The 27,768-nt window shown below is 40.1% G+C and overlaps 1 protein-coding gene across 5 annotated transcripts in view; it reads left to right on the forward strand.

Annotated features, from left to right (window-relative positions):
* The window catches only part of LOC124063494 (plexin-A1-like), a 279,266-nt gene that overhangs the window by 153,583 nt on the left and 97,915 nt on the right, over nucleotides 1–27,768 (forward strand). For all 5 annotated transcript variants that reach the window (XR_006844116.1, XM_046397214.1, XM_046397216.1 and 2 more), the window contains 3 exons: nucleotides 586–685; nucleotides 8,344–8,458; nucleotides 24,360–24,560. Coding sequence is in view for 4 of the 5 variants with exons in the window: in XM_046397214.1 (XP_046253170.1) it covers nucleotides 586–685; nucleotides 8,344–8,458; nucleotides 24,360–24,560 (416 nt within the window). In the remaining variant the exon portion in view is untranslated. The remainder of the gene's footprint in view (nucleotides 1–585; nucleotides 686–8,343; nucleotides 8,459–24,359; nucleotides 24,561–27,768) is intronic.

Consider the following 27,768-nt stretch of genomic DNA (forward strand, 5'->3'; position numbering starts at 1 on the left):
TAATAATCTTAAACAATTGCTGACATTTTGGACCCTTAACAATCCTTTGTTTTGTAAAGAAGATGGCTACTTAAATCTGGCCTTTTTAATGTAGCAGTTTTGTTTAATGCTGCACAAACACACATTTTTTGCTTCATTTAGCCTGCTCATTCAGCTGTGTGAAACACAAGTCATTCTGCTGCTTAACTGCACACATTTCCTTGTGATTATCAAAATAAGAAAGCATTGATTCACAGACTAACTACACAAAACCATAAGTGTATGTGGGCAGCTCAACCGTTTCCTCCACTGAGTAACTTCTCAACCAATATCATCGATCGCGCTCCCTGCTCTGCTTACTTTTCAGCAGAAACGCTGTGGCCCCAAAATGTCAGCTATACAGAAATGGACAAGTAACACTTTAAATTAGGCCGTTAACATTTCAGAATACATTGCCTGGGCTCAGGCATGATCCTGGATTCATGAAACATTTTCCTTTCACTCCATTTATATGGAGTCTAATATCAGTTTTGCCCTATAGGAAAACAAGAAGACCACTGAAAGATAAAAAGCACTGATAATATGGTGTTTTGTGACTCCTTATAGGTGACCAACGTGTAATAAAGTTGTATCTGAAGTCAAAGGAGACGGGGAAGAAGTTTGCTAGCGTGGATTTGGTCTTCTACAACTGCAGTGTCCATCAATCGTGAGTTTTCTTTTTTTTAATTGTGTCTTGTATCAACAAAGAGAAGAATTAAAAGAAGAAGAAAGGGACAAATGCATATCCCCCTTTTCCATGTTAAAAAGCCTTAATTCTATTTCCAATATACAGTGATATGACACACCCAGCAAGATGCAGACAGGCTGAAAGCACTGATCAATAATAAGGTGACTTTACCAAAAAGCAATAATGCTAAAATATTGGCCTGCAAATAATAGAGAATGGCGAGAACAGCATGCAACCTCTGCTAATTCATTATTCAATGTATTCAAGCTTTTTACAAATCAATTAGTTAATTAAATTCCAAGCAATGAAGAGACTACTGGAGAGTGAAATAATAAATCGATCGCTAACCATGCAAGACCTAGAAGGGCAGCCAAGCTTAGGTAGTTAAAACACATCAGTTGCGTTTCTTGGAAAAGAATTATTCCTAATTTAAGTATAGGAATACTGATTGGTTTTTCAGCACTGCTATGAGAAACTTTTATATATAAATATGTATATCTTTTTGAAGAGAACAGTTTGTTTAATTCTTTATGAATGGTGCTAAATCATAGTCTTTAGTTATTTTTAACATCTACAGTGTTACTTCAGTTGATGAAATAAATGTTTTGTTAATTGTTAAAAGCTAAACAATTAATCATTTTCTATTAAAACTGCAATCTGCAAGACTGCAATTTCCAAATTGCTAGAGCTATGATACTGCATGATAAAGAGCTGTAGAGGAGAAATTTGTTGTAGCTGTTGACGGTTAGTGTTGGCGGCTTCATGGACAGATGACTGGTTTGAAATAAAAAATACTGACAGGACCTCAACAAGAAGAAACTGCATCATTTTATCTTGTTATTTTTATAACACAATTGATTCAAACTTGCGTTGTTTTAATGCCATTTAGACCACAACATAAAATGCTTGGCCTTATTGTGATTTTGTCATGCTAGTGAAGATTTTCAGTTAAGCTGAACGCAAAGGGAGGAAGGGGGAGAGAAGAGAGAGAGGCAGGGCAGCAGCGAGGCTGGCCTGTTAATGAATGAAGAATGTGTTCTTAATTGACCTGCCTTGTTAAATAAAGGTTAAATGAAAATAAATAAAATGTCATTCCCTAAATGACTCTTGGCTGCTCCTCTGGAGTCACTGAGTGGGAGTCACCACGTAGAGTATTACACACTCTTTCTCAGCTCTCCTCCACCTGGCACGAGCTCACCTCTCACATTTACGTATGTGAACTGTGTCAATACCCCGAAATGAAAATGCATCTACGGTATACTCAGAGTGGATTTCTCTTCCTCTTACCAAGCGTTGATTAATGACAGTATTGCTTCCTCCCTAATATTTGCATAATTTAAAATTTCCTTTGGCTTGATACATTTTTGACTTTTGATTTTATGTTCTTATTTATGTTCTTTTTTTCATTCTAGAGAAGACTTGTAAAAAGGGAAAGAAAGCCAGGATATAAAAAATGTTCCCGAGCCAAAACAATGAAAAGAGTTGAAAACTCAAAAGTAAATTATTACAATAACTTTTAATTCCTGAAGGCCTTACAAGGCCGTACAAGCAACTAGTAATGAGGAGCGTAATGTGCACTTGTCCTGCTTTCATTCTTTTGCATGCCACCATCCTTCCCCAACTCCCTCCCTCCCTCCCTCCCTGCAGCCCCCTGGCCCTCTTTTCCTCTCTTGCCGTCCCACCTCCCTCTTGTCTGCCTGTTACTTTCTCTTCTCTCATCTCTCTCTTTACCCCTCTTTCCCACCCCGGCCCAGACCCCTCTTGGTTCTCTCTACCCTCCCTTCTTTTTCTTGCCCCACTCTTGTTCATCAAGTCCATTTATAGCCAGCGCTCTGCTCTTGGCCTCGCATATATCTGCATAGTAATAGGCCATTAATTAGCTTGAGTCGGGGTGCCTGTGTGGAGATGGTCATAATGGAGTGGACTTGGAGAGAGAGAGAGCTCACCTGGGCCACTTCTTAGGGCCTTCAGGCCTAGTTCAGTGGCTTTGATTCATTTTGCAAATGTGTGTGTGTGTGTGCATGTATGTGTGTGTTTTCTGTTTGTTCTAACTGCACTGTAGTGTTCATTCATGCATATTTGCGTGCATGCAGGAAGTGTTTTCTGGTGTGTGTGTGTTTGTGTCTGTGCTTCGTCCCCCTTATTAACCAGACCGCCTAGCTCTGCTCTCTTTGCTGCATAAACAGGGGTGCTGCTGTTTAAGCCTTTGAAGTTGGTTTTGCTGGCCCCCTTAGGACTCTGCAGGACTTTAAAACTACAGTGCAGTTATTACCACAGCAGCTGTAACATAAACCCACATATTATACGCCACTCCCCCTCCACCGTCACCTTTCACCCCTGAACCTTTGACCCCGCCTGTCGGAAGGTGCAGGAGCAGCGGCAGATAATGGAGTTCCTCCTCGTGGGCGGGTGAAAGTGTATCACAGACTCGCAGCAGCAGACGTACAGTATCAGCACAGATGCACAAACAGAGCAGCCTGCAGGCAAGCACCCAGACGGTCTTGTGTGCAGCTTCACACAGCCTCGCTGAACATGCTCAAAGGTGTATGCACCAGCCCTACGCATTCTCCCAAACACACTTAAACAGGTGCACACACAGTCGGAAGAAGCATGCAGGGACAGAAGGCACAGACTTGGAACAGCAAATAGCGCCGCAAGCTATTTACAAAAACTGTTACAATATTAGAAATTTGCATTAAAAAAGAAGTTTGGAATAGTTTAATTGAGTGTGCGGGAGGAGGAATAATGCCTCTTTAGAGAGAGGAAGAGAAACAAATGGGAGGGAGAGCCCTGGAGGGAAGAGCGGGATGAGGAAGAAAACTGGTGCTACCTGAGAGCCGGTGAGGGAAAAGACAACTGAGAAGGAAGCACGAAGAGGGAAAGAGAGATATAAAGCAGAGCGTTAGCGAATGAGATGGAGATTGTGCTTATTGTGTCAGGAATAATGCGTCGCACACAGCTGAAAGGTTGGCGTTGTAGCCTCTGGCCACCATGACCATTACAATATGAAAGGGCTGGAAATCTATGCAGTGAAAAGAAGCACTCAAGGGAGGGGACGCGCCCACGCACCGGCCCCTAGGAAGGACTCTCATGCAGGCTGATCATTCACTTTTGCCTCCTGCCCAGAGACCAGCCATATGTCACGACTGTGTTATCCATTAACAGCTTCCATAAATGGTTTTAAGTTAAACTTCTCTGCAATAACATCACCTTTATTTGATGTTCATTTTGGTGGCCATAGTCGTTGGTCCACTTTCCCGTAAGTGTGACCCATTTTAATTAAACTGAGAGTTGAGACTCACAGACTTACGGCTTTTGGACATCGCCATCAAGATGCAATAATATCTTATAATGAGTCTGAGTCCCTTGTTGAGAATCTAAACTTCTCATTTGGTTCCTGTGCTTTGTAACTTAATGATGTGTGCATCGTTTTATTGCTGCTCACTTTGGAGCTTTATTGGATAAAACACAAAGAGGCCTATTTATAGCTCACATAGAATAGCCAATTGTATCTCTCTTCTAAACACTATCCACATGAAAGCTATATGGGAGATATGACTATCACAACCAATCAAAAGTTGTAAGTACTGATTATACCATTAAAAATTTTATGTTTTGTGCCTCAAAATGGGTCACTGACCTCCTTCATTTGGGTTGGCACACGTTGTGGTGTTTTGGTGAGCTTTAAATAAAAGATTAACCTCCTAATTAGGAAAGAATTGCAACTTTATTTGTCACTTTCTCCACATTGACCAGAATTAAATGAGCATATGATCATTCGATCCTATCATATACGTTTGTGCGGGGCCATTGCTCGCATATCAACAGCTTTGTTCCATCGATCCAGCTTCGCTAGAACAAAAGCTCAGAGAAGATGAAAAAGCGTTTGACCCGGCTCTGTTGCTAGGCCTTGTTAAATAGCAGGGGATTTCATTGACTACATTGCAGCAGCGTAGCCACTTACCCAAGCCAGTTGTCCAGGCATTGACAGCTCTACTATAGGACAAGTCTCCACTGCCCAGGTGACCCAGAGGAATGCTACGATGTCAACATGGGTGACAGCTGTGTGTGTAAAAGTGTGTCTGTGTATGTGTGTTATTGCAGCCATGAGTATGAGTACACGCACACACACACAAACACAAATGTGTGAATGCACCTCTCAGCAACAAGAAATCGATGAACCCTGGGGTTAATAGTGAGGAGGAACTGGCTCACCAGCTCTACTAACAAACATCAGACTGTTAGCATAACCTTAGTCCCCCTTCTCCCCATGGAAATCCACTGGCATTGATTATAAACCTCTCACTGCAGTTCAGTCTAGTCTCACTAGCTTATCGCTGGCTGTATGAAGCCCCTATCACTCTGTCACTCCAATATGGGCGATTTAGGAGTTAACTCTCCAAAATCTGAATAAACCAAGGACAGAGGGACAAAGACAGAACAAGGATTAGACTGAAATCCAATTTAAAGTCGGTCTTTCTGGCAGCAGGGTGGCATTGTGCACTAAGCAATTGTCCTTCAGCCTGGAGGACCCGGTTTTAAACCCCCGTGGTGGCTCATTACGTGGGTGTTTTTTTGCAGTAGACTTGTCAGAGACCACTTGTCAGTCAAACACTGAAGATGGTGTTGTCATTTATTTTTCCTTTGGCTTTACTGTTAAAAAAAGTTTCTTTAGATGCTCTTTCCAAAACAAGCCGCTCTTCTCTTTTCAAAGGAAAAGCCAGATAGCAGCTGACTAGAACAGAACAGAATTCATATACTGGATACACACTGAATCACTGCTGTGTTGTATCTGTCACTGACAAGGCAGCAACATGACTGCGTTGTACAGTATGATAATGTGCTTAGCATGGCCAGATTTTGTTATAATATATGTATGATAATGCAACATAAAAGAGTTATTTTGAGAAATGTCAAGAAGCTTTAAAACTGATTTATTTTTTTATTTTTTTTGGCTTTTTGAGGCTGTAAAACGGAAACACATATTTCATCATATAGCTTTAAAATGATCGTAGTCAATGCTGTCACACAGCTGCATACTTACACTTACACAAAAAGCAGAAACATAGCAACATTAGCATTAATTTTAAGTCATGTTTCTGGCCACCTGATAAAGTCTAAAATTCATTCCTCGTACTCTCCTCTTCATTGTTCGCGACATATCTGACTATGTTTCTATGTGTCACTTTGAACACGAAGATGACACTACTCTATAGATTATTATTATATGATTAGTTCTTGTGTAGAGAATATTTTTTTTTTTTTTTTTTTTAAAAAGTCACTAAGGAGTGGGACTGAGAGCAAAAATTTGCAAATCTGCTATTTCAGAATGAAAGACAGTGCCATGAATTTCTCTATAAACAACACACAAACAAGAAGCATGTGTCATTTAAATAGAATACTTTCTCCAGAAGATAACCTCACATCTTACTTACTTTGGCTTCATTAATTAATACAATTTAGTTAATGATAAAGCAAATAATGTGTTCATTTTTAAGTTTTAGAGGTACTTATTTGCATGTTTTACCTTTTACCTACATGTGCAGGTTAGCTGTTTTCCATCTGCTTCCAGTCTTTATGCTAAGAGGAACTAACAGCCTTGTTGCTTGCTGTACACGTGAAATGGACCCTACAGGTTCCCAGTCTGTTCCTTGGTTGGATGTGAGCTGGCGAGTGGAGGCTGTGTGTGTGGGGGTTGTGTTGTAGGAGGCCTGATTGAGTGCAGTGACAGCATACGGGAGAGAGGACTGACATAACGTGTAATTAGAGCTCGCTTTTCTTCAGCCAGTTAAGTGAAATTTAGTTCAGAAGTGGTGTGAAGACTGCAAAGCCAGGACTTGTTCTGTTTGAAAGAGAGTATCAGTGCTTTTTAGAGTTACCAAACAACAATTTCTGTCAGAAATACAGAAATTAAAGAAGAAAATTAAAGAAGAAATTATTGTCTTTCAACTTCCATTCATCCTTTTGCAGCAAACTTTACAGCTGAAAACAAAGTTGTTTCTCAGCAAGCAAAGACCTCGTGCATTAAAGTGACATCAACTTGACAACAGAGATTGGGGACAGGAGACTTCCTGTTTCTTACTGTCGGTGTCAGAAATGAAATCACTTGAGCTACAGTTATGATCAAATAGAGACTTCAAACAAAACAAAGTTATATTTTTGCTGAGCAACATTTAGTTTTGTTCATCATAAAAACAAAGCATTGCTGAATTAAATATATATATATATATATCTATTGAAAGAGTGTAAATTTAGCACTTTAAAGTAAAAACACAAACTAACATTTTTTTACAACTTCCCATTGATTTATTTTATTTTATTCTATTTATTTATTTTTTGGTAGCCATGATAGCCTTGTTTTAGCGCAGTAATCCATGCTTGAATGTGCATATATTCATATTGCTTCTTTAACTCTGAAGAAGAAGAAAAAGAAACAAGTGTTATATAAAAACAGGCTTATCTTGGTCTGCCAGCTTAGTTCACCGTAAGCCTCTGAGCATGGAGAATAAGAAGGGAGGAGTGGATTCTCTTCTGCTCTCTCTGCTGTCTTCAGCATCCGCCTTGGCCTCACTGACAGCTGGAATAAAGTCTTAACACACAAGGCCACAGTTATAGTTGTATTTCAACGTGATTTCAGGAGATTTGGCCATAAACATTTGATGTTGTGCAACTGTGATGATGCATGTCCACACTCGGCCTGTCGGTGCGTGATACCCGTCCCCTGTTGAAGGTGTTCTTTTGATCTGTCGTTCCAGTCTTCCTCTATCTCACTTAGCAACAGTTCTGCTCGACCATATTGTACCTAATTTTTGATGAATTCTGATTATAGTAGCTGGATCTCTATCAGTATACTTTATGCTAATTATAAAGAGAAATGTAGAAGTACAAATTAGAACATTTGAAACTTTACTTTTCTCTGTTTTTTTTTTTCTTTTTTAACAAAAACGTTCTTCTTGATTGTCTTCTTATTGGGTTCTTATATGGATGCTGTGTTCAGGAAATGTGAGAGGCCAGTATAGGATGGAACTGTAGCCCGTTATTTAATATTTGATTCATTTGATTAATCATAATATGATGTAATTATTTTCAGTATTGCAAAATGCCATGAAAGCTTGTACTCACTTATTCATTGTAATCCTGGACATCTGACATATAATTTTTTATGGTTTCCTCTATATGACTTATGTCAATACTGACATGGATGTTTATGAGTTTAAGAGTCTGTATAATAATATAAAGATTTGCAGATTATATTTGTTTTAAATAAATAATAATGGTGCAGACATTTATTTGTTTTTGGAAAATCTTTTGTTTTTGCTGCGTATTGACTGACATATACAAAGATATGGGGCTGTTAGTGATAAGATGATATTGGCTGATTTATCACTCGTCTTTCTTTGGAATAAAACGAAAGCAGCCAAAATAATCGTCAGCATGAGAAGCTATACACTGCAGTTGCAATGGCTGACCAAACAAAAAAAGAAGTGAAAAAATCTCCAGAAGAATATTTCAACAAAGAGATGTCGCACAACAGTTCACAAATGTAGATTAAAATTCAAATCTCAACTGTTCCTTAACAAGAGCACTAACCCCTCTTCTTTTCTCTCCTCCATCTCTCACATTCTCATCTGCACCAGGTGTCTATCCTGTGTTAATGGAAACTTCCCCTGTCACTGGTGCAAATACCGTCACATGTGCACACAGGACGCCAGCGACTGCTCTTTCCAAGAGGGACGAGTCAACACCTCAGAGGTGAGGGTTTGAGTTTGCACCCTCACAAAACATACGAAAGCACACACAAATGATGAGCACATGTAGTTAAACATGTTCTCATAGACATCTGCACATTCAGGAGCACAGACATTCAAAACAAAACAGGAATACATTGACAAGTATTAATGGACGCTCACACACAAGTCTGTATATCGGCATAGCCAATGCAAAGGGTGCAGCTGGGCCCTGCACACGATTTGAGTGTGTGTGTGTGTGTATGAGTGTACATGAATGAATGGTGCTCTGAGTGGCCCAGCAGCAGCTGTTGTACTCCAAGCAGTGCTGGAGTTATTCACTTATGAACAAGTCGGGGTGAATGAGTATGCAAATGGAAGTGCGCGCTACCCTCCCAAATCTTATATTTGCATGAAAACCCACAACTATCCACGAGCTGACTCACTTTCACAGTCCCGCTGTCTAAGTCTCTGATTCTCACTGTCTCTGGCACAAATACAGAAATTTACACTGACAAACACATATTAACTTTTGTGTTTTCAGAAAGTTGCACTGCACACCCAGCCAACCTCACTTCAACTTAAGGCAGAAGTTTAAAATCACTTTCACATGCATGGAAGCTGAAAGAAAGCTACATCAGATATTCTCTATTCTTTCTCTTTCTTCCACTTCTCATTCCTTGTTGTCATCTTTCCTTTTATTTGATAAAAACAAATCCTGTTTTGTCCCGTCAGATGCGCTGCACACAAATCTCATCCTTTCACTTAAACCATGCAATCACAGAAGCAAACCCATACACCTCTAAGTACTCAATGTGATGGGCAAGAAAGTGACGTATGTGTATCTGTGTTATGTTCATGTGTAATATGCAAAGAGATCAAAGTTTTTTGTCTGTTAAAGGTATACTGACGAGAATTTGTCAGTTTCTGTTTGTAAACACATTATACATTAAATTATAAAGATAGTTGAGCATTGAAGTAAATCTTGCAATTTCAAGGCATTCTGTGTGACAATTTGGGCAGAAAGGTCGGGAGGAGGGCTAACACTTGGGTCCACACACCCCGTAACGTTACAGATTGACATCTGTCCTCATCTCTCTTTTGGAGAGCTTCACCAATTCAGCCTTTTATTTATTTATTTATTTTTTGTTCTTTCCCCATTTTATTTCTTTATTTATTTTTTTCTGATGCACTCTCATGTCTTTTTGGTGAAGGCGTTGCCATGGTGACCAAGACACTTTGAATGTCAGGGGGGCTTTGCTGAATTTTGTTAGACACACACACACACACACACACCAGTGCCATCACTGAATCTTTACGTGGATTGTTGTTATTAACACAGCAGACAGTGAAGTGACAGCTTTGGGCTTTTGTGACGGATGCATGTGTTTTAATGTGTCCCTATGTACACTCTCTGTCAATGAATAGGCAACAGTTTGAAGCAATGCATATGGACACTTGGGCTAACAGCAGTAGTTTTGTCATCACACATTTCTCTCTTCTAGCCTTGATTTTGTTCCAATTTGCCAGCTCATAGCCCCTGCTGAAAGCAATATTGCCCATCTCTGCTGCCTTAAAAACTTTCCCCCTGTGTCATTAGCAGTAGGTTGCCAAAGTGATTGAATTCACACTACGCTGGTTATCTTCCCAAAGGCATTTGTCACATTTCTTGAGGCTGACTTCACTTCATATCTGATAAAATTCATAGCATCTGTCAATCCGTTCCTCGGGTACATCACAAAAATACACTTTTCCATCGGTAAACTGATACCCACTAATGTATAATTTTTGCCCCCTTAAAGTAAATATAATTCTCTGTTGTCACTTCCTGGATGTGTGAATATATATAAATCAGCTGTGTTGTGACAGCAGATAAACAGAGAGGCACATTAGGGGCGACCAGGCAGAAAATTGCCAGAGTCGGAGAAACACTTGAGAAGGCCATGAACAGAAATGTGTATAAACACAAACAATGAGAGAAACAAACACCAGGACAAACAAACACAGAGACAAACAAATTTGCTCTGCTCCAGTGAATCCCAGCATTGAACTGGTAGAGCTGAACGAGCCGTTGCTGGGCCCTGGGGTTGGTTCAAATAACTTCAAATAGGAAAAATAAGACGATAATAAAAACCAGCAGAAAAAAAAGTAATAAAAAACACAGCTTTGTTTGCATTTATTTCCCTGTCTACAAGCTTGCCTGCCTACTCATTTATCGACTGCAATTCGCTCGCTTGTTAATTACGTCGTCCATTCATTTTGCATGAGGTTGCTTTTTACGCAGGATATTTCATGTCCCACAAGCAAATTAATGCAGTACATGATTGACACTAGAAACAAAATGTCTGCCGAGTAACAGCCCCAGATGGGAGCTTGACAGGAAGTGACTTATTTGTCACTAAAACCCCATACAACAACAGCTTGATGATATGCTTATATTGCCTTCACATAATGCTGCAAAAAAAACAAAAAAAATCTGGTAAACACATAGTGAGCATCAAAGCCAAGTAAATTAAATAAAAAATAGCTCTTAGGTTTTTTTTGTTTGTTTGTTTTTGCCTTTTTGTGCTAAATAAGTTTTATTACTTTGGACCCAGTGTACAAGGAGAGCATACAGGTGACACAGCCATCTAAAGCTGAGTGAATGAAAAAAAATGCACGTCCCCATTCAAGTGAGAGGCTACTGAGTTTGCACAGTGGAAGTGCTTATGCAGAGCTATTGAAAATACTCCACTGTGTGACTGTGAATTTTTTGCCTCAACACATTGCAATTTGTATCCAGCAAGCCTCCCACTGTTCGAATTCATGCAAGAAGACATCCCTTGTCCATTACTTTCTAACGTGAATATTGAATTTTTACTGTTTACTCTACCTCATCACACCGGGTAATGTTCACTGCCGATGTTATTTGAAGTGATGCCAGCGTTTTAGAAATGGTGCATAGCATCATTAGGGAAGATTGCAATTCTACAACAAACTATCTTAGCGTGGTTAGGGTTAGACAACTGTTAGTTAAATTTACGGAAACCCTGTAGACTCGTGCTTGGCAAAGCAAACCTCGTTTGCAGGTCTGTGATGATCCTGTATTCTCCAAGCCCATCCACCATCTCGACCTCTACCCTGACACAGTACAAAAAACACTGTATCACTCTATTCCTTTTGTACAAGTAAGACTTTTTTCATATATTAATTCATATTTTAGGAAAGTGCAGCTTCTAGCTGGTATTTATTTATGGCTACTCATTAAGACAGCGCCTGAGTGAAGTTATCTGAATCCGTCAGAAAACGTGCTCATTATGAGCAAGTACTTGTTCTGCATCAGCTGTTCTGTTTATTTAACTGTGGAGGCACTGACCTTTTCAGTATGTGAAACTGTAACTCACCGGCTCTGACAGCTCCCAGTGTGGGTTTCCTTCTTTATTCTTTCCTCCTTCTGTCATATTTCCTTTCTAGTTTTTATCTCCTCTCTTCTTTCCTGTGTTCAGTCTTACTTTCTACCCTACACATCTTCCTCTTTTCAGCTTTCGCCCTTGCTTCCATTTTGTCCCATTCATCCCAATCCTTTGTTTTTCCCTTACACCCCGCCCTCCTTCCTAGAGGCCTGACCTGTATATACTCAGTGAAACACAGTAGGTCCATGATGCATTGCTGCTGCACAGGGAATTGAACTAGTGGCTCTGTAGCCTAGCCTCATTGATAATCATTAGCAAGCGGTGTTGGGCTCCAGATGAACAGAAGGTGAATATAGATATGTGGATCAGCGTTAGCCCTCGTGCTGCTAATTAGAGGATGAATCACCCTGATGAGTGAGTTGCTTAGATGCTCATATGTGACTGTCAAGTCACCTCGCTGCTGCAGCAAAAACAAACGCAGGCATGAAGGAATACATGTGTGCTCATGAACACTCTTTCTACACACAAACCCCATACTATCACTACTCAAAGCATGCCATGCACCTCGTCAGCCACTTCCATATGGGTTTCCCTTTTTGATCTGAGTTCTTTGCTCTTGCCCATCCACTCCATCATTCATTCAACAAGTCAATTAGCAGAAGCCAGACACCCTCTTTTCTGCCTCTCAGCTAAGGGTGTCAGAGATACACCTGTGTCTCCATTGTTGCTGGTTGCTGGAGCTCAGGCTGGCACACAGCTTTGAGTTGCCTAGCTTAGGGGCTCTGGGGCTGGCACAGAGCAAGCTTCTCTTCCCCCTCTGGGTCTCTCTGGCTGGGGGAGCTGCCTGCCACTGATATACTCAGCTGTGTGTGTGTGTGTGTGTGGGCACACACACATGTGTTAATTATTCAAAGTGTATTAAAGCTTAAAGATGCATCTCCAGATGCCTCTCTGATCGTTGGCGTGTTTAATGGAGAGAGACAGATGAGATGAGAAGCGAAAGGTGGAGCTTCCACAATAAAAATTGAAGGGAGGAGTGTGGCAGTGGCCTAGTTGTTAGAGATGAGGCAAGCTTGCTAAACGACCATGTGTACACTAAACAAAATAATTAGGAAAAAAAAGCCCTTTGCAAACAGTAACACTGCATAAAATGAGTGCAAATTTCCATCACGTAGGTATCCCTTTAACTTGAGTCAGCCTGTAATATTGCGTACAAGTCTAACAACTACATGTAACAATTCATTAAATTAAATGACAGTACCTCACCTATGAAACTTCTGTTAGAATATCACTGAAACTTAGTTGAATAAACAGAAAAAATAGCCTGAATAAGAAGATGCTTATTTAAATTGTGATGGCAGACTAGACTGCGCATTTGTCCAAATTGCTCAAATCTGTCAACAAGCTTTGATTTCTTTTTTTTTTTTTTTTTTTTAACTGGTATACATAAATCATGCTTGGGCGGAGGTTGGGAGTGGAAGATATGACAGAGGAGGAATGAAACAGACAAAAGGAAGGGAGAACAGGAGGTAGAGCCAGACTGGTAAAGTAAGAAGACATCAGAGTCGGAGAGATCAACATCAGCAGAAGCCTGAACAGAAGGAGAGGAAGGAGCGAGCAAGTTGCTGAAAGGACGAGGAGGATGGAGGCGTGGGAGGAGGATGCGAAAGATGTTTAACCATTCAGGAGATGAAAGGATGCGCGAGGGTCGTGACACCACCCGTGCCTCATGTCTCCTTAGCGTCTGCTTAATAATTCCATGTCATTTAGTTAATGCTATCTGCCCTACTTTCTTCTTTCTTTTTTTAATTTTTTTTTTTAGTTTGTCTTTAAGACTCCAAAACTTAATAACATAACTAGGAAATATTCAATTTTCTGACACTTTCCTGCGTTGTTTCCCATCTGACTCTGCTTCTCCGTTCTGCTGAAGGCTTAAAAAAATGTCACTCTGTTGCTCCAAAGGCACATGAGTAATCATATGCGAGAAATTAGTTTTGAAAGAGTTTTGATGGTGCTCACTCTCTCAGTGGATACATTTAATGGCCATCAAACTGTTGAATGGTGCAATGAGGAGGAGGGACAGGGGAATTTACCATGGTATCAGTGCTCTTCAGTCCATTGTTCTTTGTTAACAGGCTGTAACAACCATATGCAAAGTAGGGATTTTTTTTTTTTAATTAGTAAAATACCTTCATAAAAAGACCCAAAGTGTTGGAAAAAGGTTCCCAGGCATTCCACTGTCTTCTTCTCTCACAGATCTCATACAAAGTGAAGTACTTGTACTTGGTTGGAGTTCAACCTTGAAGACACAAGAGTCATTATATAAACAAACCATGATAAGAAACCTAACAGTTCTCACTGCTGTCATTTACTGGCAAATTTTCCGAGAAGATCAAGCATGTAGATATACATCTCATCTACAAAATTATTCTTGGAATGGTTCCACCTTCGCTCAGTTGCTGTGTTAGGCAACAAGTAAGTGAGAAAGAACAAAAAAACGGCATGATCCCACAAAGAAAATCTGCTTTCATTGTATTTTCAGTACATGATTGGAATGCTGTAACAGTCCACATAAGGGAACTCACCACTTGCATGTCCTTTTCTAGATGGTTAACAACAAATCTGTCTGCACTTAGTTTGGATTTCATCATTTGACAAGGTCTGCTAATCTGTGAGTTTGACGTGTTGCTCATGTCTGCCTCAGCCTGCTGCCTACGGCTCATAGCTGCCCTCACTAATGTTTGTTTGTTATTTTGTTGAAACGCAATTGATTCTCCTGTCTATGTTCTGCTGTTACTGTAATTACATCATGACTATATTTTATACACTTGTTCCTTAGGCTGACTTCAAGTTGCGAACTACTGACCTAGCCAGGGACCACAGATGAAAACTAGCTTCTTGGCTAATTCTAGCATTTTTACCATAATGTTCATCAATGTGCAAGAAATAAAATTTACTTGTCACAAGGAGCCGACTGCTCTATCTGCTCTATCAAAGATCAATTAAAGACACTCTAGTTGCACTATAAACTTGGCTCCAATCAAATTCAACAAGTTCAAAGCATAGTCATTATTATTGCGCAATTGCTTAGAGGGTAGTGGGTGTTGTTAAGCACTTTAAAGGAAAATTGTTAGTTGGGCTGTGTGACTTTTTCAAGTTGAGACGTTGAGTGCACATTTCAGATGATATAGGAAATATGAAAAAATAGCAGTTGAGCTAAGTCCGTTTTGGTCCCTTTTCTTTTTACAAGTCCAAAGAGTGCAATGGACCTACAGCCATTTCCTAGATTCATTTATTCATTATTTTTCTTATATAGTTATCATACTGTACTCCATTTTCCACAGTGTCCTTAGGTTGGCTTTGTGGTTAGTAAAGTTGACTAGCAGTGTAACTTCCTCTTTGAGTTCGTGAGAGAGAGTTCTCCTTGAGGTATGAGAAAAGGGTTACTTTGATTAAAAATGATCAGGCAGTAGGTAGTCAGTAGGTAGTAGTTCGCTCATGTTTTCAAAAGTACTTATGCGTCAAATTGATTAATTTTTCTGTGACTTCTGAAGCCATAATAAAGGCAAGGCATTGTTTATATTCTTACATTTATTTAGGTGTCATATGCTCACTTCAAAGAAAGTGCGAATTCTCTTCCTCTGTTTTATCTCTACCACATCACCCGCCTTGCTCCATATCCCCCATAGTAAAGTGCTGTGAAGAGTGGGTGGACACTCCAAAAGGCTTCTAACACAGTTCAAAGTGTCTTTTATTGAACAGAGGAGCTCCTAGTTTGGAACTGCGGGGTGCCTGCCCTCCTTCCACCTGAGACCGCGACTGAGGAACTCAGGTCATTTGAGCAAAACAGATGAAAAGTTTCTTCGTTGAAATGAAGCACAGGGGATGAGTCACAAATGTAGAATGAAAGATGAAACAGGTCTCGCAAAGAGAAGCGATCGCTTTCAAAAGTTCTTGGCCCCAGTTAATTTGCATACTAGATACTGCGATATATCTTTTGTTGTGAAGTTTGCTGCATTGTGTATTTCTTAAACTTTTCTACCCTAGGACCATCGGGACCAAGAAGCTCATTCACTTGTTAAAAGATTAACAGAGCGAATAAACCTAAGTACATGAAAGTGGATGATGGGGAAGTTAGTTCATTTTTCATGGGCTTTCATCTTGACCTTGAAAGGTTGGCTGATACTTAGGTGGGTCACAGAAATCTCTTATTATTCAGTGGGTCATGGTTTTAAATGGGTTGCGAGTCTGTTTTTGGTTGGCTCCCACTGTGTCATTTTCCTCTCAGAAGAAAAAATAAAATTCATCAACTTTTGATCCTGCAGGCTGAAAAAAGAGAACACAAAGTTGTAGCTAGACAAGCCAACCTGAAGAGCTTCTTGTAATAAGTAATGTATCTACCGTGTCACCCTCAGAAATACACACACACACAAACACACACAACAGATTGTATATTTTTAGAGGCTTCTATCGATCTGCTAGCTGATGCTTATCAGCTACATCCTCCTCTTTGACCATCCAGACCTGATAACATCCAGATAGACACACTATCATGCTTGGTCATCAGAGATACCACGCAGGGCAATTCTGTTCTAATGGAGACGTGTGATGAGGAGCTCTGAAGAGTCAGTGGAGTGAGTCTTTTCCCATTCGACAAACCATCTTCTTTGTAGCTTGATTGCTTACTACAAAGTTGAACTGTTGGACAAATGCAGACGTGGCTTAAATAGTTTTGGAATTTCCCTGTTTAATCTGGTTGGTGCGATTTTGTCAAGCCCTGATCCATCATCATCAGGCTCAGTACTGCCACTGCGGCTGTATAATATATTAGAGCAATGCTATGGAATAAAATGGTAGTCTCCTTTATCTTATACCATCCATAATGTTCCTGTCCTAGGGCAGGCAAGTATAATAAAAAACAATAAAGCAGTCATAATAAAACTAATTGTACTTTTCTGCTCAACAACACCTTTCTGGTTCTTAATGCAGAAGGTCATGAACTCATTTGCTTAGCACTTTTTTTCCTACGTGTTATTTCTGAGAATAATCCTCTGTTGGAAAAGAAAGCACTTTATCTGAACAAAAGAAAAAAACACCACCCACAGAAACTTGGAGTTGGTCTGACAGATTAAGTAGTGTAAAATCATCATAGCAATCATCATTTTGCCAAGATAAAAAAAAGAAGAAGAAAGAAAGGAAGAAAGCTTATCAATATCTGGACAAGAGATCGCAGCAACATTAGGGCATATGCTCATGTACACAGTAAACCAGTTTAAGAGATGTACACAATCCACACATGATACATTATTATTCTGCAGCAGCAGGGCCCACAAGAGGATCGTAGCACACCCAGGCTGCTGTGCTGATGAATATCAGTTTATGTCTGGCCTTTGTTTGACCTCTCGTCTTTCTTTTTTACGTAAAGAGATCTACAGCGTTCAGCACATAGGCAGACAATGAAGAGGGTATCTGTCTGTAGTATGCAGAAATAGAGGGATGTTATGAATTCTAGGTTGATAAAGCTCCCTCCGTTTTGACATGCGTGGTACTGTGTTATATAGGGGTTATAAGAGACAGACAGTGAGAAATAAAGAAAAGAAGAAACAGTGAGAGAAGTAGAATGAGAAGGAAAGATCTGAACAGGAAAATACAGATATAGATATTGGACCTGTCTGGATTTTGATTGAATGGAGAGATCTGTAGGGATTACTAACATTGACCCACTGTTATGATGGTATTCTCTGGTGTGTGTATGTTAGTGTGTATGTGTTACTTGCTGTTAGATTTATTCTCTAAGGGCATAACTATATTAGTGTCTAAAACTGAGACATTGCTCAACAGATGAGTCTTACGCTTTCTCCCTTGGGAGATGTGGTCATCATATCAGGTCCTTTTTCTTTCTTTCTTTCCTGTGTGTGTGTGTGTGTGTGTGTGTGTGTGTGTGTGTCGGTGTCTGTGTGTAACAGCACTGGTCGATGGGGTCTTGCCTCCTCCTTTCTGAAATGGTTCATTGGACTGTATCGCTAATCCGTGGGGACGCTCTACACTGTGGTGACCCCCCTGACACTCACACACATAGACGAACACACACAGACTCCCTCATCCATCATATTCGGGGGTTGTCAGCATCTCATGGAGGTGGCCTCATGGGTGACAGCCAGCAGCCAATTGGGGCTCTCGTCTCGTCTCTGACATCACTGTAAATGCGATGTCTTCATCCTGATAGGAAGTAATTAGAAGTGAGGGAAAGAAAATATATAGATATCATGATAAATTAAGGTATGTGAGCACTAGATATGCATTAAGTAATACCATGTCTCTTTTCTGCACAAATACTGCCCCCTCCACGTATAAGTCGAATGTGGGTTTCTTGCTCGCTCAATCGCTGGCCTCTGTTTGGTTTGATGGCCCCTCTAATGAGCCTCACATGTCAACGGAGGGTGAAGGATGTGAGGAAAAGAAGGCTTTGGAGGAGAGGAAAAGTGAAAATGAAAATCCAGCAGAACATCCAAGCCAGTGGGAGATCATGGCTGCAGACTTCATCGAAGTTAAATAAACAACAGAGCTGGTAGTAACCAGAGGGTGGGAGGTGAGGATTGGATGAAAGAGGTTAGGATGGTGTATAGAAAGAGCAGAGTCTGAAAACACAGAGGTGTGGCCAGGCTGGATCAGAAATACTTCATGGAATATTGTCTGTGGCTGAGTTGTAGGAAAGGAACTTCACTTTAGGATACAACTGCTCCTAATTTTTCATTATACACCCATTTACAGGTTGACATCACCCAAAGTCTCAAGTAAGCCCCAAACCATGTACCTTCAAAAAGTAATGAAAAACTTGAAGCTGAACTGTTTCAATTTAAAGATTTTTTATTTTTTTACTGTTTTGTTTTTTCTAAGTCAAGCTAAATGATTGCATCACTGTTCCAATGCACTTCATTATGTTTGTCAGTAAGCAGTCATTTCCCCACTAATGCTGTTGTCGTGACATTCAGGAGTTTCTCACACTGTCTTCAGTTCAGTCATAAGTTCAGTCTGTTGCTGATTCAAATTGTATCCTTGAGTTCGTTATGGAACTCAGGTTAATAATAGCTCTGTGCCGTTTAAGTATCCCAGTAACTCATCCTAATGGGCCAGTCATGCACAATACCTGAACCTGGTACTGATGCATCATTATTGTTATTAATTACAGCTGTGCCATGTGGAGATGTCCGTTCTGTGAAATGAGCCTAATGTGGGACACAAGTGCACAACAACATCACATTTCAGAATGCATATAGGATTTGTAGGCCTGCTGTTCCTACAGCGTAACCAAACCCTACAGGGTCAAAAATCACATGTAATGTGAATTGATATGGATATACACTATATAAACAAAAGCACTGGGATGATGTACTGATTTTCAGCAGTTGGACTAGGTCTCTTACTTCCAGTGAAAAAGATAAAAAAAAAGACATTTTGGCACAATGCTATGCACCCAGATTCCCACAGAAAAAGCCTTCCCAGAAGAGTGCAAGCTGTTATAGCTGCAAAGCTTTCTATGCATTTAGAATGCAGTGTCATTAAAGTCCCTGTTGGTGTAACGGTCAGGTCTCCCAATGCTTTTGTCCACGTAGTAAACATCCACTTTTCCAGTTCAGGCCACTATATTCATTAACACAGTGGATATACATTATATATGTTGGTGTCTAAAAAAAGTAGCCTCAGGGTCCACAGATCCTCGAAGCAGCTGACAGAGACCAAATAGAGATTTTCCATTGGTCGTCTGGAAGACTAATTTTTTTCTGAAGGCTTACCTTCCGGCCTTTGATCACAGTGTCTGTGTATTTGGCCCCAAGGCTACTGTAAAACACTCCACAGGCCTAAGACTGCACTAGCTTACTGCACAGAGCCAGAGGGCAAGATTTAGCCTTTGATCGGTGTGAGTGTAGTAGTAAGTATTAGTCGTGTGTGAGGATAAATGTTTGGTTTGTGTGTATATTATGTGCATTTTGTGTATATCTATCTCAGTGTAGCAGTTTCTGAGGGCAACTGTGTGTGCGTGCATTTGTGTGTGTGCCTGTATTACCCATCTGGGAAATAGGTTGGATATATATCTAAGCGGTGTGTATGGCTCCCGTGTTACAATGCTCCACCCCTGCTTCGCTCTGTTGGGAACTTGACCTCCTGGACTCTCATCCCCCCACTTTAATAAGCGAGTGCATGGCTCCCAAGACCTTGCCTCGCCTTCTCTTCTCCTCCCCCTTTTCTCTTCTTGCTTCACCTCTCCTCACCCTCTCTTATCCGGTGGTTTATCTCTGCTCATCCTCCGCATCACTGTTCATCTCCAACTTGCGCTGCAGTAAATTTATATCTCAACAAGGCATTTCTCTAGATGATGTGTGCCCCTAGTTGTACTGGGAATTTTCCAGTGGCCATAACTGGGAAGCAGTTAGTTATGGGGCCCAATGAATCAGCATGAATGTGTTTGGATCTTCTGAATAAGAAGATGGCGCTCAGTTAGCTCTTATGCCTGGATGAAATAAAGGTTGAAAAACAAGGTGGAATAGGAAAAGAGAGGGAAGATGCAAAGAAAAGATCAAGTGTGAGTAAGAAGAAGAAAGAGAGGTGTGAAAGAAAGAGATTAGAGGAATCCCACAGGTGAAGAGATTGTTGTGTCTCATTGTGTAGAACTGCTCTGCTATCTGATGCAGACTCAGCTCTGACACCTGTCACCACTGCTAATGAAACATCTCCCACTATCCTTTGTTCACTCCCTCCCTCCTTTGTGTGTGTGTTAGCCTCTCTTTTTCCCTTTTTAGTGTCGATGCAAGTGTGAGTCTTTGTACTGTATATGTGTCTTCTGTGTGGGGAATGCCTTTGTATGTGTGTTCATGCATATGCGTTATCATGTTCCTCAGAGGAACATGACGCTGTGGCTTTTATCCTGACTCTGATGCATCAGTAATAAAGAATAGGAGAATGTGTGTGTGTGTGTGTGTGGACACGTGTGGGCGCATATTCTGGGAACATGCATGTTCTGGGAACAAAACTCTGTTTACACACATCGACTTATGGCCTTATCGCCTTACTTATGGGGACAAAATGCAAGTCCCCACAATGTCAATCGTTGTGTGCTTGTGTGTGTGTAGGTATGTAGCAGCCACATAGGATTTCAATGCCACAACTGGAGCAGATGCTTGAGCCCAGTCCGTCCAACATTGACAATGAATGCTACTTCAGAATAGCTACTCTTCTGTTTGGTCAAAGTATCTCATCACAAATACACAAAAATGCACAACGTGCACACATACACACACACACACACACACACACAAACACAAACACACAGGCCTTTCTGGGCTTCTTTGGTCCTGTTTTCCATTTTATTAGAGCCTTGAAGCAGTTCATTAGCGGTCTGTCGCCATCTGTGAATACTTTAAACTTTGACTGTCAGCCTCACTAATTGACAATCTGCTTCACTGGGCTCACTGGCATTGATTTGATCTTTTCTCTGTCTCTCTTTCCTCATTTCTCTCCTCCTTTTCCTGCTTTCCTGTTACTACTACATCGCCACATTTACATCATGTTCGATTCTGCGTCGATATGAGCTGCTGAGTGGGGAAAAAACCTGTTCATGCCAGCCCCCTGCTGATAGCTACAAGTAGGAGCTTTCACATTAGCCAACTGCGATCGTAAAGCAGACTGAGACAGTTGGCAAAACCTCGCCCACAGAGTTAATTTCAGTGAAATTATCAGGTGTAATGAAGCTTATATAGCCAAAAAAAAAAAGCAATCTATATTTGTTGTATTTCATTTATGGATGAAGCTGCATTTTCTCTTTCTCTTTTCAGTTTCTCTTCTTCTGGGCACTTGGGGGCAGTAGAACAAATTGTCATATATAACACAGACATATTATCACCTTCCCTTGTTTGGGGTCTCACGACCATCCAGAGGTTTTATTAGAGCAGCCAGTGACAAGAGGTAGAGATGAGGCAGATGAGAATGGAGTTTGAAGGCCTTAAAATTATTTTGCTACTCTGTGTGGGTTTGTCATTTTGCCCATTACATACAGTCATTTCAGTCTTAGGTAATATGAAACAAGTTAATTATTGCAGCTTTAAGGGAACTTAATAATGACAGATGGTTTTCAAAATTTCTTTGATAGAAGTACTTCAGTGACTCATGATCAAACGACCCCTTTACCTTATTTTCTGTATCATAAAGTTTCCAGGTTTGCTCTTGTCGACTTTATCCACTCTTTTGTTCCTTTTTGTGTTCAATTCCATCTTTGTATTTGTTTAAACAGAAAATATTGAATTATAGATAAAAAACACTATTTAAAGTGCTCCCTCTACCATATCCATCTGTCTACAAATATATCGTCATGAAGGGAGCAGAGGTGTCTCTTGGTGACATTTTGTCCAAACCTCTCTCTCCCCTCTGCATCTTCTCTGCAGCTCCCAGGCCAATCTGAAAGTCATTACCGAAGCTCCATTAGACAGTATCTCTGCGCAGAGCAAACTGAAATTGAGATTACCCTACAGAGAAAGCTGCTGGTGTGATTTGACTTCAGCTATTTGCTCCTGATTAAACAGAATGCAGTTCTCACTGATTTATCATTGCAGATATAAACGTTTGCCATCCAAATAGGAAACTTATAGTTTGCGTAATGACACTTAATATAGAATAGAACTTAATTTATAAATGATTGTTTGTAATTTGTATGGCCTTTATAATTGTTTACCACAACTTCAAATGAGCACCAAACACGCATTAGTGGATGAAACTTGCTCAGTGATAATTACAGCCGTTATGATATTGCAAAAGCTCTTTTTATCCACTTACACTGCAGAAAATGTCTTAACAAGCCAGAGCCTTTTACTCAGGTTTAATATAAATTAGATTTTTCTGCAAACAACAATATAAGCAACTTAGAACAACTGCAAGGCAAATATTTCCTGTGTTATTAATCAAAAGATGCTTATTTTGAAATATTTTTGTGTCAAAAAGTTTTGGAATTTGACAAGTAACTTGCCTGAGCTTCCAGACTCAACGCAGGCTTCAGTGGTCTTAATCTTTGATAGCAAATACTGCAAAGTCCACTGAAAGTGCATGTTTTTGCCACTGACAGAATCAGATTATTATTCTGAGCGTGACAACATTATGGGAATGATCCTTTTTGTCAGTTCCTTTATGTTTAAGTAGACACAGCCCATATGTCATTCTCTTCAAAGCCACCAGACTTTTTGGGGAAAAAACAGTAATTTTGCCACATAGATCACTGTAAAACCCTTGTCCTTTCAAACTCAACAAAAACAAAATGAAACTCTTTGGCTAGTCTTTCCTCTGTTGAGTTAAATGTGAAAATGTCGCTATATATTAACATTGTTTTTTTCACATTGTAGATATGTTCATTTCTAACTCAACACTGTATTGATTTTTGATGAATGATTTACAAATCCTACCAAAATATGTGGCTGTGGTTGATTTTTTGATGTGCTGAAAGAGCCAACAGCTAGACAGGCCCATGAAACAATATATTGCCTTGTTTGAAGTATCTAATTACATTGCAGTATACTGAATAGTAAAGCCCTGTATCATGATACAGGGACCATCAGATTCTCGCCAATATACAGCTCTGATCAATGCCACACATGAATGTGTTGAAATGAATTGTTGAGCGAGTTGAAAACACAGTTTGAAGTACTAATTAACTCTGGAGCATCAGCAGTTATGTAGCATGGATTCCAGCTGACAGCTGAATATTGTCTTTTGATTTACTTAGGGCTGAAAAAAATGCTTGGAGAGTTCAGTTATTTTCCTTCAATTAATGTGCTGCAAAGCTACTGCTGTAGCCAATTTTTTTATTGATTGAAGAGCAGCGAGAAACCGCTGAGTGGAAGTACTGACCCCTCAGTCATTTCCCTCTATAATCCGAAGATAGACTGTTGGTGTTTTTACAGTACAGCATAGCACGATTAACACTGTCCATGGTCCTAAGAGACGCTGCCTCAGGCTTTCATTTTTGTCCACTCAGAAAGAGTCAGAAAATCCTTTCATGCATTCACTTAGGCAAAAACACAACCAATAGCCGTAGCAGCCTCATTAATACTGGGAAAGAGTTAATTCCAAAATGGCAGGTACTGATTTTGACAAGTAAGCCACATTCAATACTCAGCAGTTCATAAATAGAACAAGACTTGATCCTCAAGAGTATTGATAATTTGTAAGTGGAGGTTTCAGGCTGCCTTATTCTTCAAACACATTCCTCCAAGAGAACAAAGGATGCTGGCATGCATCCTGAATTGTGTGGTTGGAAGAAAAAGAAAATGATTCATAGGTAATTATGGACATAAGTGAGATCTGTAATGCCATGGTGCCATTTCATATACAATTATTACCTGTCAATCAGAATAAATAGATCCGTATTTTCTTTCTCAGTTTGCTCGTCTCCGTGGAAGATTCTGTCCACCCAGGTCTGCATCCCACTGAGATTTCCTGCTTTCTTTTCCAGCCGCATCTCAATTTCTTTATTCATATTTTTCTCTTCTACAGGAGTGTCCTCAGATCCTGCCCTCCACACAGATCTATATCCCTGCTGGAGTTATGAGGCCAATCACCCTGCTGGCCCAGAACCTGCCACAGCCACAGTCTGGACAGAAGAACTATGAGTGTATCTTCCACATTCAGGGCAACACGCACAGCGTCCCGGCTCTGAGGTTCAACAGCACCAGCATACAATGCCAGAAGACCGTGGTAAGACACGAGAAATTCTAAAATTCTTCTTTGTAGTGAAATTACATTAGCTTAATCAATTTTACCAATTTGACCAATCACAGGTCCATTCAGGACAGCCATACTGGTTTAACCATTTGGAGGGTTTACATCTGGTTAGCTGCCTTGTGGGACAAAGAAACCAGCAATAATAGACCGGTTTGGCGAACACTTGAAACTGAAGTGTATGGCCAGAGGGACTGACTCTCACAAAGCCACTCTCTCTTCATTCCCACTCCTCATTCCTGCCTCTTAGCCCTCAGTCAAACTGTCACTGCTAATAGGGAGCAACTATTTGAGCAATGTTAATTTCCTCAACTTCAATCAGGTCATGAGGCAAAGTGGAGACATTTTAACGACACCAATTATGACTTACTTAACGAGACATATGATTAACATGCAAGCCGCACACCGCAGCCCTCGCAGTGATAGGTCCAATAGTGAGTCCTCGCGGTTAAAAGGCAGCAGGAGCCAGTGTGTGGCTTTGGCAGCCTTGCGCGCCGCCTTTTCTTCAGCCTGTCACACGCTTGTCAAGGGCTGTGGGTCATTTAGCCGACTGCTGCATTACCGCTGGGAGCGGAACACATCGCTGATTTGTGGCCACTTGCTGTTTTTGAGCTCTACCCAGTCACCCACTTTGTCCCTACAATAGGAAAGAATGAGCTTCAGCGTTGCGATCCTGGAAGTCTGATATTTGACGGGACACGGAAAATAGTTCAAGGGCATATTAATGAAGTAAATTTCCAGATTGTAATGATGGCCCCTGCAGCTCTTTTGTATTTTGGAAATGTAATTTGTGCATATTTAATCACCCTATGTAAATGCTTTATACAAGTGAATTTTCTTTTAGATTTGACTTTTTGGGTTGTTATTACTTCGTGTTTTTTTGTCACTTTTGTCCTCGGTGAACAGACTACTGAATAGCACCAAAATGAAAAGGAAAAACTGTAATTGCTGTATATCAAATTGAATATTTTAGTAAATTGGGCAAAGTTAGACATACAATTATTTCCCTAAATGAATTCGGGCTTTTATTATCAAATTATTCCATATATCTTCAGTGAAACAGTGAAGCCCTGACCTCTGTCATTGACTAGTTCTTCTACTGGGTCAGACTTTATATTAAGGAACACATGTTCTCCAGCTTCTCCATGTTGCCAATAATGCTAAATGAATTCTTGCTAACATTCTAAGTGAGGTCTTGCTCATAACTCATAACTAATTCACCAGTAGAACCTATATGGGTTAATAAATTTCGAACTACTAGTGAATTAGTTATGAACAAGACCTCACTTAGAATGGGGAACATATTGTGAGTTAGAAAGAATTATTTTTGAGTTATGTGGCATGTGTAGTTTTGTTTTGTTACAGTTCTATTTCATAAGAAAACACAGTGTTAATGAAATGTCACTAAGGGACAATTATAATTCTTCATAAGGCCTTTACTGATTTGACTGACTGTTATTGGGCACTGTTATTGCTAATAGGCAACTAGTTAATGGTTAATGTAGTCTATTTTAATTAAAGTGTTACCAAAAATTGTTATGGAGATAAAACAAATATACACCAAATTTCTACTAAAGTTAGTTGCTTTTCTTCTCTCCCTTTTTGAGTTGTTCAAATGTGCTTGGAGGCCAACCACCAGCACTTACTCCAAGACATCACAGTGTGCAGTTTGCATCCCCCCAGACTCGCATACATTCATTACCACACCAGTACTACTGCAGAGAGTTGCTGATGCTTGGCCTTCCTCAGCAAATCTCCAATTCACTGGCAAACTGAATGAATGCACACACACAGACTGTTCAGTTTGCTCGGTTTCACAAGAGGAAAGAATCTTAAACAGTGTGCGGAGGAGCGAAGCATGAAACTATCTCTCTCTCTCTCTCTCACTCACACACACACACACACACACACACAGCCTTGTCTATATCACATTGTAGGGACACAAGACATGAACGTGCAATGTGGGAACCACCCTTTCTGAAGGTCCTACAGCATTGAAAAAAATCAGGTGGTATACTGGAGCAGCCAGAAACACACATATCACTTCAAATTGTCAATCAGACAAAGTAGAATTCCTCACCTGACCAGGGACAGCTTCCTGGGGACTTTTCAGGTTTTTAGTGACTTGTGGGGTAACCTTATACACACTTTCAGATTTTTCTATCTTCCTTTGGACCAGTTGACACACTTTCAAGTTTAACTTACTTTGTAGAGACCTTAAACACTGATGGTGTTTAAACATTTATTTGAAGGAACATATCATTTGTAAGTTTTGTTAATAAGTTAATATTCATTAAAAAAAAAAATAATGGGGTAATTATTTAGTTTAAAAGACTTATTAGACCATATTAAAAGACTATATTCATTTGAATATCTGAGTTGAATTAATAAGAAGATTAATAATAGAAGTTAATTTCCAGGTAAAATGCTTATGTTGTATGAAAATGACGAAAGATGTGTGATTTGAAGTCTCATCTTGTCATTTTTTAAGTTTTAAGACTAAGCTGCAACACATAGCTCTCAAAGTTAGCGCAAATGATGCCATGTTTAAGATTTTATTACTACAAGTCATCTTAAGTAATAGACAGACATGGGTCAAGGGCTATTTTTAATAGCTTGACAGCCCTGCTATCACATAAGAAAAATAAATTGTATCAAAACAATTTTTTGCAAATCCAAGCAGATTTTTTGAATGTGAACATTACAATATGATTCATTAATATCAATCATTTAAGTGATACTGTCTCAAAAAAACAAACAAAAAAACAGTCCTGTTCTGCTATGTAAATCAAGTAACCTTGAGCAGGACCCAGCTCATAAGGGCGAACCTTCCTACTGATAGCCAGATCATGTCCAGAAAGTAAACCGTGAGCTGGAGCAACAGCTCAGCAACAACAACAGGACCATCAAGCAGCTGCAGCAGAGACTGGCAGAACTGAAGAGGACTCTGCAGAAGGAACTGAAACTAAAGCCTAAGCCAGAAGCTGAAGGGAAGGAGAAATTGCCAGAAAGCCGAGCAGAAAAACAAGAGAAGGTTTGTCCAGACCCTCCACCAGCATCCACCCCTAGCCCCCCGACCTCCAACACCACAGTGATCAACACCTCAGACCTCAACGACTCACAGGAAATCAACTGTGAGTATCTCAAGTATGTTGTTGTTGGAGCACTAACATGACTTGGTGGG

This window comes from Scatophagus argus, chromosome 8, assembly GCF_020382885.2.
Source record: "Scatophagus argus isolate fScaArg1 chromosome 8, fScaArg1.pri, whole genome shotgun sequence".
Taxonomy (NCBI): Eukaryota; Metazoa; Chordata; class Actinopteri; family Scatophagidae; genus Scatophagus; species Scatophagus argus.